The 12786-nt window shown below is 43.3% G+C and overlaps 1 protein-coding gene and 1 long non-coding RNA gene across 4 annotated transcripts in view; one reads left to right on the forward strand and one right to left on the reverse strand.

The window, feature by feature from the left end:
• The first annotated feature begins 61 nt into the window (after window positions 1–61).
• Window positions 62–8511, forward strand: LOC128781689 (uncharacterized). Its single transcript, XR_008428459.1, has 2 exons — window positions 62–151; window positions 389–8511. It is a non-coding gene; the product is annotated as an uncharacterized LOC128781689 (long non-coding RNA).
• Window positions 8512–9167: 656 nt separating this feature from the next.
• The window catches only part of LOC128781683 (serine/threonine-protein kinase PAK 3-like), a 90560-nt gene continuing 86941 nt past the window's right edge, over window positions 9168–12786 (reverse strand). Inside the window, exons 13-15 of one of the 3 annotated variants that reach the window (XM_053931476.1) lie at window positions 12541–12737; window positions 10767–10904; window positions 9168–9395 (exon numbers count right to left, since the gene is read on the reverse strand). In XM_053931476.1, coding sequence (XP_053787451.1) covers window positions 9303–9395; window positions 10767–10904; window positions 12541–12737 — 428 coding nt within the window. In that variant the 3' untranslated portion in view covers window positions 9168–9302. Of the gene's footprint in view, window positions 9396–10766; window positions 10905–11008; window positions 11359–12173; window positions 12407–12540; window positions 12738–12786 lie in introns of those variants that run through there. The other 2 variants (XM_053931479.1, XM_053931477.1) reach the window with 2 other exon arrangements.

The raw sequence follows: 12786 nt of genomic DNA on the forward strand, positions 1-12786 counted from the left end.
CACACGGATCGGGGGCCGCAGCTGCTCGGCCCGAGGGGCGACGCCGGCGGCGGGCGGGGCCTGCGTGGAGTCACCCACAGCCCCGTCGGCCCGAAGGGAAGGAAATTGGCTCTTTTCCCGGCGGTAGGGGCCAAGCCTGCCTAGTACCGAGGTATGTGTATGGCTGTGGCCAAAACGTGGCACTGGTGCCCTGTCCGGTCATAAATTACGTGCTTTAATTGCATGGTATTAAAGGTAGGTGTGGCGAGGGTCATCTCGGCCCTCGGCCTCCTCACTCTGTAAAGTGTTACTTGCCCTTGGTTTTGGATCGTCTTTTCCTGCTGTCCTTTGACTCCACGCTGAGGACACGAGGTAGAAACTAAACCCAATCCTCTTGGGCTTGACACAGGGCTCGGGATTGAAGGCTGCTGCTTTGGAAACATCATCGGTCAGAAGGAGAGTACTTGGAAGAAGAACAAACTACTCCTCCGTTTGAACAAACATCCTCAGTTGTGAACTGAAGTGAGCAATTAAATAAATAGAAGATAAACACTCACTGTCTGATGCAGCTGACTGAAAAACAGCTCTTAAGCGACCTCTACCAAAGCTTTTACAAGACTAACTTCAGCATAATTCTGCACTGAGAGATCACACTGGAGTGCAACAATTGATCTGTTCTAAGGTTATTTTTAATTTTTTTTTCAGTTTTCAGTTCAGCTATCTGACTATGTATCTTTAATCAAAGTACATAATGCTAGGTCCTCATAGCTGTTCCTGTGACATTCAGTACTGCCACCGCAAAGCACGTCACAGTTATTATGGAAAATTAAACCCTTCAGCTGAATAAGATGAGCATTCCTCTTATCATCCTTGGTATCAACAGTAAAAAATGAGAGTTCATAACTAATTTGAAAGAGTCGCATCAGAAATCTTTAATTATGAACCCAGATCTCTTAACAGTTTTTGCCTCTTAACAGCATCATCTTGCCTTCCTATAGACAAAAAGCCCCATGACTCTGAAAAATGATTCCTCAGGTTCAATTCTGCTCTCAGTTTGCAATCCTGTAAATACAGCAGGGCACAGAGATAACTAACTGTTGGGTTAAGTCTCATCTATATGGCTGAGACTGGCGTCAAGCCTGAGTGCATCCTGCATAACAAATTCCTTAATACATGCCTTTCTTCTTTCACTGCTTTTTTGACTGTCCAGTGCTATTAGAAGGGTGAAAAAAGAGGAGAGTGTGGTCAGGCACGCACTGCCTGCTGCAGTCCTGCTAAATACTGAGTTGCAGTCTGCACTCAGCATATGAATAAGCAAAGAATTGTGCTTACCCAGGCTCTTAGACATGGAGGTTTTATTCTTTATACGTATTCTCTTAATAAAAATCACTAGCTGTGGTTTTTCATATTAAAAATAACAATCTGTAAGGATTTAAAAATTCCGTTTTCATGATTGGCCTCAGAAATACCTTCTGGCTAATGTTGACTCGAAACAAATAACCCCTGGAATAAGAATTATTTCCTCGTATTAACATATGTCCAAATACCCATGTATTGTTTATAAGAGGAATTAAGAAGCAGCACAGTTTTATGCAAAAATACATCTGCATGTTGAAATACAATTAGTATTCTTATTTTACCCTCCCTAGAGGCACTTTTGCTGACTTCTTTTCAGTTTGCAGAACATTTTCTCTCTTGTAAACACTCTTATGTTCCACAAAAGATGCCAGTTCTATGAGAAAAAGAACTGCAAAGGAAGTTAGTGAAACAGTATTATCCATTCTGTACTGTGTTAGATTGTGCCAGGTTTGGCTGCAAAATAATTAGTCTTTCTGGTTTTTGTTTGTTTGGGATTTTTTAAAGATGTCAAGTGCTGTAAGACTTCTTAGCTGTTGAAATATGATGCAAGGATCACTGGTGAGCCAATTCTTCAAGACCAAGTTAACGAAAGAGCACAAGATTTATTTCTCTTTTCAGTTCCTTGATTATTAAAAAAAGAGGAAAAAAAAAAAGGAATTCCAGTATGTAGGCGTTTAAGCATTATAGTAAATTTGTAAGCAGACAGCTGTTGGCTGCTGTGATCATTAATGTTCCCATGAAGTAAGTTATGTATTTATACACATTTAGGGAAGTAAGACTGATGTCAAATTCTATTGAGAGATATTTGTTTAATAAATTAACTGCAGTGAAAATGGGCATTTCTTGCTCTACGGCACACTCCTGGATACACTGATCCATTGATAGTTCCCCAGACCTTTGGCTGCTGATGCGGGTGATTGCCTCTGCCCCATTTCTGGAACCTCTCCTATCATCTACTGACACATCATTCCTTACTTCTCTGTCTTTTCCACTTCCCTTACTTCAGTTCTTATTGATTTTTGAGACATCAAGGAAAAAGCCTTTTGATCAGTTCTGTCCTTGTAAAACAACCTCTCTCAGGTGCTCACTTGCCACAGTGCAGAACTTGGTCTTTGTCTCTACAAATCCATTTCCCACATCACTGCTGAACTGAACTGAGCCGCAACCCTTCAGTGCCCTCAAGGCATCCAGAGAGTTCAGCAACAACTCCAGAAGGAAGGCTGGGAAGAGCGTGATTCCCAACAGGGTCAGATATGCCCCAGGTCTTCCCACAGCTTTCTCCACTACTCTTCACTCCTAAATTGAGAAACTCTAGTTTCCAGGGTGAGCAAATGACAGAGGACAGGAGGGAGAGTTGAGTGATCCTGTGCTAGCAGATCTTTCTGTGTCTACAACATGTTATCAAGGCAGCATGAAAACTGCAGGGATCCCATGTCTTGTGAGCTTAGGAGTAGACTGAAGGCAGAAGGATTTCATCCCCGTCATTCATGTGCTTGTGTCTTTGCTGAAACGGGAACTGATGTGCTCCCTAGGGAGATTAATTTATCCAGAATGTAATTTCCTACTAGAATACTGTTTCACTGAAATATTTTGATGAAAATAAAACCTATGTTGCAGAAATTTTCTGGAGCACAGAACACATGTACCTATTGCAGTCATCAGTAGCTTGCAGCAAAAGGTTTTGAGGTTACCTCCTAGTCACAGTCTACAAAAAGACCATTTATCTTGACATGTGCCCCCACTTTTTTTGACCAAAGTGGTATTTTGTTAACAGAAATACAGCTCCAAATAACATACTTTGGCAAAAAGATCGTGGGACTATTCAATATCTTTGTTTACATGTATATATAAGAAATGAGGAAATGAACTTCTAACTTTCTGTATCCAAAATGTGGATCCTTATGTAAGATCCAGGAATAGGAACCTGTCTGCGTAGGAGAGCAGTTTAGGATTTTTTTGAAAAAGGGGCAAATCTGTTCTCATTTCTATTAATCATCATCATCACAAAAAAGTACACTTTTCAGAACAGTTTTACAAGGTGGTTGAGCATTTATAAAGGTGAAAAATTATTAAGAAGCTTCTCAAAAGAGGCATTAATATTCTATCTAAAAACTAATATTCTCTCTAATGTATTTTTATTCCTCGATTAAAAAAAAATTCTTTTGAATATACTGTTGTAAGAGTTTTCAAACAGCTCTACTTGCTAAGAATTCCACAGCAAAGGCTACACAAGACTTATATTTCTAGATGGAGCTTTAAATCATAGATCTGTGATGAGAAGTGGATCTAAACAAACTAATGTGAAGAGGGTAATACACTGACTTCAGACACAAGATTTTGATGAGAATTTAACCTAGCAATTTCCTAGCTAAACCATTACTCTGTTGGCAGCAGATGCAGTTTGCTGTACACAGTGATGTTTTATATAACATTAATTTGAACTCACATTATATGTCTGTTACTTAAAATCTTTAAAATCTTAAAAATCTTTTTATAATGAAGGTCAGTAAACAAAGATGGTCTTTATCTGAAGCCAACTGAAACACGGTATAATCTCTCCTTTGACACCATCAGGCATTGCTTTTGATCATAGTGTACATAAAAATCTTCAGTCTGAATACCTAAGCAGTGGCAGCAATTAGAATACCTAACTCTCCCATCTATCTTACAGCAACATCAAAAAATATGTGTTTTGTAAGTTGCATTATAGAAAATAAATTATATTTTTAATTTCATTTCCCTAAAAAAAAAAAAAAAAAAAAAAAAAAAAAAAAAAAAAAAAGAAGCATGTTTACATAGGAAGTTACTTCTATTTAGCCCTTATATTACCTGGGCATGCTTTATATAGGCTAGGCACAGATTCAGATCTGAGCATACCTGCATCTCAGTAGCTTGGTATACGTGTGCAAAGTCACGTTATGTGAGTGCCTGGTGGCCAAGCCAGCTCCACCCTGGTCCCATGTCCCAGCCTGCCCTTTGTTGTCCCAGGGAAGTGTCTGATATCCTGGGCTGATCTGGCTGCCATGGCTGGGTGGTCCTGGCTGCCAGGCCCTGCTCTGACTTCCCAGGCAGCCCCTGCAACTTCTGGCTCCCCAGCCCCTCGAGATTGTCATTGTAAAACTGATACAGCAAACCATGGACTGGGATCTGACCTGAGCTGCAGAGATTCAGGTGATGAGAAATTATAAGTTAAATTGTATTATAAATTCCCTACCGTCCTAGTTACAGATTGTACTATGTTGACTCTGCTTGTAGAAATCCTGTGCCATTCTAATAATAAATTCTCTTCTGTATCAATCATAACATCCTGTTAAGAAAACAAAGTTTGAATTGTACCTATGGTTTAGTGCTATCCTCACTCTGCCAATATCCCCAAGAGAACCCATCTGTGCTGGGTGACAGTGTCACTCGGATAACACTGACATGTCTATTAACCGAGAACCTCATGGAGCAACAGGGAACTTTTTAGCAAGTGTGTGAAAAGGGCTGGATGTAGTATTTAGGAAATTGAAAGAGATGGTATTCTGGACAGTTGGGCTCTGGATGCTGAGAAAGTTCTGCATTGCACACCCTGGCTACCTTGCTCAAAGGAATATTATTAAATGAAAACTTCTGCTTGCAAATTAACTTACTGTTTTGTTAGTGGGTTTTGAAAGAGGTTAATTGAAAATGCTAGGGCTGAATGTTATCTAGAAGGAAGTTCTTCCATTTTTTTGGTCAGTTGATTTTGGTCATTTGGCATCTTTTTATGCAGTGACTTAAGCAGTTTTCTACTGCAAAACCACTTCTAGGTAAATTTGGAGAGGTTTACAGTGCTTTTCTTTTTCTATTGTTCAACATCTGATTTGAGGTAGACTTGGCTTTCAGAGATCACAAGAACTTAGGTGTCCTGTTGATTTGGTGAAAACTCCGAAAAGTCCAGCATCTCTGGAAATCAGGTGTCTCCTGCTCATCTTTCAGAGATGTCTGATTTTGGGTATATAAATGTTGGAGATTAAGTGCAGCTAGTAGTGCTACAGCATTGTTATTAACGTTGGCATTGACTGTCTTGTATATGCTTATTTGAATTTAGAAATCAGGGCATTATGGAAAATGTATATTGGGCATTATAAATTATATTGAAAAACGAAAGATTTATTTAACTTACATAAGAAGATAAATACCCAACGGATTGACAGTTAAAACCCCCAGTCTTAAACAGAAAACATACAAACTTTTTTAAAATTTCTTTTGAGAAATATCAAATCTATTTTGCTACTCACAGCAGTACAGAACTCTCACTCCTTGCCCTCCTCACAACTCTCCAGGCACCACATACCCCTCACACCAGGGATGCTTCAGGCAGAATTGTACTTTCTGCTGCACAGCATAGTTTGTCTTTTAAATGTGGGGGTTTTGCCATCTGCAATTCACATTCTTTGCTTTGTTATCAGGGAAAGTCAGAAACCACTGCACCAGGTTTTCTTGGGACTGGTACAAATGCAAAAAAAGTTAACTACAGCTGATGCCCAGAAGGAAAAGATAGCAGGAAAAATTCAATTCAACCAAACCAAAAATTGTTCACAATGAGCAGGGAGGAGATAAGGAATGGGTGAATTTCTGATCCAGAAAGAAAGCTAGTGTGTGAAGCATGCATCTAAGATGAGAACAAAAGATAAAGTGTTATCTAGATTAGACGAGAAGTGGGAGATTAGTTTAAAAATTGTGAGAACTGGCCAACTGTGAGGCTTAAGCAGATAGCATCTGAAAGGATAGGTGCAATATTTTCTGCTTGAAATGCCTTGGAAGAGTATGGAAGTGTGTTGGCTCCATACTACAGTGCCCTGGTCATCCAGCAAGAACTAATGTGAGCGATGTAATTTGGAAATCTGCAGAGACTGAGACCATATGAGACCAGTGAGTGTATGCATGCTTAACTTTGCAAGCAGTTTTAGTTAATAAAATGCCAGAGGAACTCTTTACCTTGTAATGACTTACGTAATCAAGGTACAATAAATATTAACAATTAGAACTGTTGCCATCAGTTAATGTACTTTAAAGGCACGGTGCAACAAGTGTGATAACTTTGCTGGATTTATATATTCATTAATCCCTGACAGCAACAAGGAAGATCAAGATGTTTTGTGGCATGAACTGGATATCTTCAAAGACTTCATTAATAGGAAAGGAATAATACCTGATGCTAGGAGGGAAACGTATGTCCTTAATAACAAGGTCTTTTTTTTTCAAACACAGAAATAGGTTAGGAAAAAACTTAGTTCACCCAAATTAATCATGTGACATGATGGAGTAAGAAACATAATGTGTTATGTAAACTGAAATGCTGTTGTAGACTGTTTCAGAATAGCTGTTTCCAGTTAGAAAGAAAACAGATTGGTGCTGGTGCTGTATCACTTCTTTTCACAGGGGACATGAGGCCATAATGAGCCAAGCAAGATCTGCACAGCATGGCAGCAAAGACATTTCCTCACCGTGGCCTTGGCACTCCAGGGCAGCCCAAAAAGGGCCGAGGAGTCCTGTGTGTAACCAGGAGGGATGACTGACATCACTGTGGGTCCCAGCATTCCCCAGTCCCTTGCTGGCCATTCAGTGCACACTGGGGACGCTGGGCATGTGTGGAACATGGGGATGGGGTGCACACAATTAAAGGGGGGCCCCAAAGTGGAAGGAGTGGAAGCCAAAGTCGCTGGGTGGAGACCCCCAAAAGGGAGGTGCGATATCCCAAAATGGAGGGAGGAACCCACAAAATTGGGGCAACACCCCAAAAAACCACATGAAGCTGTTCTCTCCCTCCATTGTTTACCAACAAGAACTATCTACCAACTCTAATTTCAGCAAATAATTTCAAGTGTTTTAGCTGAAAGTCATTCTGAGCAAACTTTGTAGAAGTGATCACAGAATCACAGAGTGTTCTGTGTTGGAAGGGATCCACCGAGTCCAGTTCTGAAGGGAATGGCTTGCTGGCAGGGTCAGCACCAAAGACACCCACACCAACTTAAGGAAGAAGTGTCATTTCCTGTAGGGCAAAGCAGCAAAGAAGTACAGAAGGATAAGCTAAGCAATGCACCCAATTATTGCTACAAAAGATTGCCTGTAGGGATGAAGAAAGACACATCACCAGTTACCCTAATACTTGACCATTGTCCTGACACACACATCAGCTGGGGATGCCCTGTCACACCAAGGGATTGGAGAAGCACTCCCAGTAACGGGGAATTCCTATGTGGTTCGCCCACCCTCAGGCCAGGCTGCCAACTTTGCTGTGAGAGGGCCCAGATTTTATACTGTTGAATAAACAAGCTACCATAACTTCTAGTGCGGGAACATCTGGTTTCATCCTCCTCTTGGGCAGGGCTCAGGGAGGAACCAAGGGAGTTTGCTTTGACCCTCTACCTTCAAACACAGCCAGATAGAGATGTGATAAATGAAGATGATTTGTGCTAACAATTGTAACTATATTGATATTTTAGAAAATATTTGTTAAAAAGTAATAGGGGAAAGGGATATGTCATTAGCATCACAAAACAGATGTTCGCAGATGTTCATAAGATCCAGGATGGAGTATTGAGATATTTTAGCACAAACGGCCTTGGGAAGGACAAAGTTGGGAAAACCTCCAAGAGTGGAATCGACATTGAGACAAATAAAAGTCCAGGCAACTTCTTCTGAGGCAAGAACAGCCTTGAAGACAAAGCAGTTGATATAATTCCAGATAGAGAACCCAAAACAGGAACATAATGCTTACTTATATAACACCAAGCTCCATGTGCATGCGCAACCTGCCAGGTTATTCAGAGGACAGCCAGGAAGACCATCGGCCTTCATCCAAGAAGACCCCTGAAGAGTCCAGAAGACCCCCCAGACACAACGGGAACATGCGCTGTGTAATATGGTGACGTAGACTTCAAGAATCAAAACTGGGAGGACATTTACAGGAACTATTGATGAATATGTATTAGCATACAGTATAAAAGTTGTGCTTGGATTCTTTTGCCTTTTGTATGTGCTGCAGGGTGAGAGGTCCTCCCTGGACCAACCGTACCCTGGTTGGTTTTGCTTATGCTTTATCAGAACCACTGCCAAATTTCTATTTGTAACTACTTCATTATATTTGATTTTATTATTATTTTATATTTTTTTATACCTCAATTAAAATTGCTGCTAAAGTTTAAATCTTGCAGTTTATTGAACTTGACATATGGCAACACATTCATGACACCAGGAAGAGGCATGCAGGGCTGGGCTGCTGCCTCCTGCAGCTACAAGGGCCTCCTGGCAGCCTGCCTCTGCCGAGGCTCAGGCTGCTCCGGGCTCTGCCGGGGCTCTGCTGCGGCTCCAGCCCGGGCAAGGCCGGGCCCGCTCTCACCTCACAGTCGCTGACAGCTCTGCACCGCAGGAGACCTTTCAGAGCACCCCCTCTGATCTTGCTGCTTTCTCAGCTGAGCAAGGCTCTCCTCCAGCCAAAGACATTGCACTTAGGGATACAAATCCAAGTGGCAGGCACCCAAGTGCTCTGGAGTCACAGCTGAAGGCCTGCATCAGCACAGGATGGTTTGGCTTCCCCTCTCCCCCTTTGGTTTTTCCTGCTAATGCCATTGCCATTTCTGCCTCAACTAGAAGTGCTCCAGATGTGCCAAAAGGGACCAGTGGGCTGTATTCCAAAGGCAGTGTGGTCTGGAGAGGATGAATGAAGAAGAGCCTTCTCCACTTACAAACCATACTAAAGAAGCCATAAGCGTGTCTTAGCACCAATAAAAAACACCTGGCAATTCAGAAGGAAATGTTGAGTTTTCTGAAGGGGTCAGAAGGAGGGGAATCTTCCAAATGAGTTGATGCTTCAGAAACTTTATTTAATTCCAATCCTACTCTATAAACCTATACTACAAAACAACTCAATAATCCTACTCTAGAGTCCTACTCTACATTCCTACTCTAACTTGGTTATGGCAAAAATATCTTGTCTGTTAGATTCTTGTCTTCTTCTTCTTCTCCTTCTTCACTGAGTTGATGAGTGGTACCAGGGTGGACGCTGGCTTGGCTGATGTTACAAATGGATGCTGTCCACAGGAAAAAAAAAAAAAAAAAACAGTGAACCATGACTTTCCAAGCTCAGTGCTTCACAGACTCAATCAGGATTCCTCTGGTACTTAGAAAGACCCAGAAAGAGGAGTGACGGGGACATCTGCTCCCCTGTCATCCTGTGCAGGACCTTGCCATCACAGGCAAACCTGGCCCAGAATCCCACTTATCCCTTTATTCTGGTTTCTCCATCTAGCTGGGATTTTTGCCCTGCCAGTGCTCTAGACATGGTGCTTTCTGTCCCTGGGGTTTCTTCCTTTCAGGAAACTCCAATGACCCCCATAGGTCCCTGTCTTTGAGAGACAGGCACCGTGCTAATTTCCACAGGGAGACAGAGCAGTGTCTACCTTTCCATGCCCTGCCCCTCCTGTGCTGGATGGCACCTTCCTTCCCAGCAGGGCCAGCCGAGTGGCGCTGGCTGCTGCAGTTCCCTTTCTGCCACACAGCCTGGCAGGAAGCCTGGGCCAGTTCCCCTCTGCCTGAGCATGCCAGGCAGCAGATGGGGCTGGGACAAGTCCCTCTCAGCTGCCCCTGTCTGCGTGCCAGAAACCTCTAAGGGTGGGGTGGGGGGCAGAAACCAGGGCCCCTCAGAGGCTCACAGTGAGCCCCCCACAGCCCCTCCTGCCCACAGCCAAATCTCTCCAGACTGCTCTGCCAGGACTGGCTTCCTTGGGTTCCTCCACCACCATTTCATGGCTCTGTACCTTGCATTGCTCTACTTCAGTTCTTTTGCCATTAGATAAAACGGAACACCCCACCAAATTACAAAACAGGGTGACAGAAACAGAGGACAGAGCACCTCTCCTCTGAGGACAGGCTGAGAGACCTGGAGCTATTCAGCCTGGAGGAGAACTGGCCCCAGGGAGACTTCATTGCTGAGTTCCAGTACTTCAAAGGGGATTCTCAAGAAGTAGGAAATACCTTTTTTAACAGCCTCCGTTGCAATAGGACGTGGGATAATATTTCTAATATAAAATGGGGATTGAGTCAGATTAGATCTAAGGAAGAACTTGTTTACTTGGAGCATGGTGCACACTGGCACAGGTTGTCCTTAGAGCTGGTAGGTGCCCCATCCTGGGTAGGGATAGGGCAAACATTCCAGGTCAGGTGGGAAGGGGCTCTGAACAACCTGATCTCTCCCTGCTCTTTGCAGGACACTTGGACCAGATGACCTTCACAGGGCCCTGCCAGCCCAGCCCAGCCCAGACTGGAATTCCTCACCGTTTTCATTTGAACAGCACCAGGAGTGGAGGTCGGGAGGAAGGAAGCTCATCTGATGCCTTGCACTTCAGTGGAGCAGGAGCCCATCCCTCAGACACTCTTTCACCTGCAGCCCCTTTGCATTTTACCTGCAGGAGCTCCTTGGCAGACCAGCGCTGTGCCTCGTCTGTCCGCAGGCAGCGCCTCAGGAAGTCACGCAGGCAAGACGAGAATCGATTGGGCTGCTGCAGCTTTGGTGTCCCTCGTATGGCTATCAGGAGTTGAGGCTGGGGAAAAAGGAAACATAAGGCTCCAGCTGCTTCTTTCCCATCTGTAACTGCTCTCTCAGATCCCATTGTTTAAGCTCCACTCTGCAGAAACTGCCCTGGAGAGACCCAGAGATGACTTTCCTTTACCAACCAAAAACCCAAACCCCGATGCAGCCACAGCTTTTCCAGCATTCAGCAGATCTTGCCTTGGCAGCTGATTTCATTGACTGACCCAGTTAGTGGGAACTACATCAGCAAAAGCACGTTTTGCTTCTCTGAGAATTCACACCAGCCTGACAGGCTATTTGGAAGGGGGAGTTTGTTCTATCCATACTATTTCCAAGGATTATTACATGAAAGGAATCTTTGCAGTGCTTGTTGGTCCCTTTAGCACAGCTTCCATGAAACAAAAGTCATCAAGTTTGGTTTTTTTTTTTTTCTCCTCTTGAAAAAATGCAGATGCAGAATCCATCTAAAATAGACAGAAATAACAATGGAAGGAGGCCTGGGAGTCTCCATGAAAATGCCCACCACAATAGTGACAGCTCTGTGCTGGTGGCACTGAAAAAGATGGTGACCAAAGAGACTTTGTTACTTTCTTCTTCAACCCAGACGAAAAATTCCTTTACTTTTCCCACACCCCCAGAGGTCACAAAGAGGGTTTTATCCTGTCTCTCTGCAGCTGAGCTCAGCCACATGGTGGGGAGCTGGAGTCCTCACTGTCCTTAGAACTGTGCAAGCCAGGGATGGCCCTGCTCCTGTGGTAAAGGAACACAGCACCGGCGTCAACCGCCCACGTTGGATCCCAGCCCCGGGCACCTGGCTGCAAGCTCATCAACTTGTTAAAGTACCCAGAAACAGCCAAGAGTTTAGTGTACAATTCTAACTGCAGTCGGAGAAAAACACATCCTAAACTTATCCAGGCCACCCACACGCATGGCTGAACAATGTACGGATGATTTGAAAGCCTGAAAGTTTTGAAGACACACAGGATTGGGAAAAGATGCTACAGTTTGGAAGAAAATTGATGTGCTGTGGTAAATGAAAGGAAAAGCAAGCAGAACTTGCTTGGTCATTGCTTTGGTGGTTTTTTTCTCCTTTTTCTTTTCATTATTTTTTCTTTTTCTTTTTCTTTTTTTTCTGTCTTTTTTTCCCTTTTCCTTTTTTTCTTCTTATTTTCTCTTCCTTTTCCTCTTCCTTTCCATTTTTCTCTTACTTTTTCTTGTTTTCTTTTCTTTTTTCTCTTCCTCTTCCTTTTCCATTTACTTTTTCTCTTTTCTTTTCTCTAAAATTGAAACTAGGAAGATTCAATCTCCATTTTGAAGGATATTTATCACACATCCAACCATTCCACTGAAAAATTCCTTTTCTTCAGAGACAGAGCTCCAACATTGTTCAAAAAGCAAGTGAAAAATGTCAGGCATGGCTGGAGGCCAAAATGGCAGGTTTCTGAACTGGTTAGGTTTCTGAACTGCCACTTCCCTTCTGATGCAACCAAATCGACAGCAGATGCTGATGTGCTGCAGGGACATTTTCAGAAGGGGACCTTGGTGGAAGTGGTGCCAGCAGATGGCAATGGGATTTTGTCCAATGGCACACTGACCATGGGACAGGTGAGAAAGACAAGCAGGATCAGTGAGTATTTGCACCTTACCGAAACAGGAGTTTCATTCCAGTAAGGAACTTCTCGTTCTGCCATTTCGATGCCCACGATTCCAAGAGACCATATGTCCACTTTGGGGCCACATGGTTGACCTGTCACCACTTCAGGCGCCATCCACCCAGAAATGCTGGCCACTGAGCCCCGTCGACTCTGCTCAGGGCTGAGCTGAACAAACAGGCCAGAGTCAGCTGTGGAGCAAAAAACATACCATGAAAGCCAGCTCAAGTTAGGAAATCA

This window comes from Vidua chalybeata, chromosome Z (assembly GCF_026979565.1).
Source record: "Vidua chalybeata isolate OUT-0048 chromosome Z, bVidCha1 merged haplotype, whole genome shotgun sequence".
Classification (NCBI taxonomy): domain Eukaryota; kingdom Metazoa; phylum Chordata; class Aves; order Passeriformes; family Viduidae; genus Vidua; species Vidua chalybeata.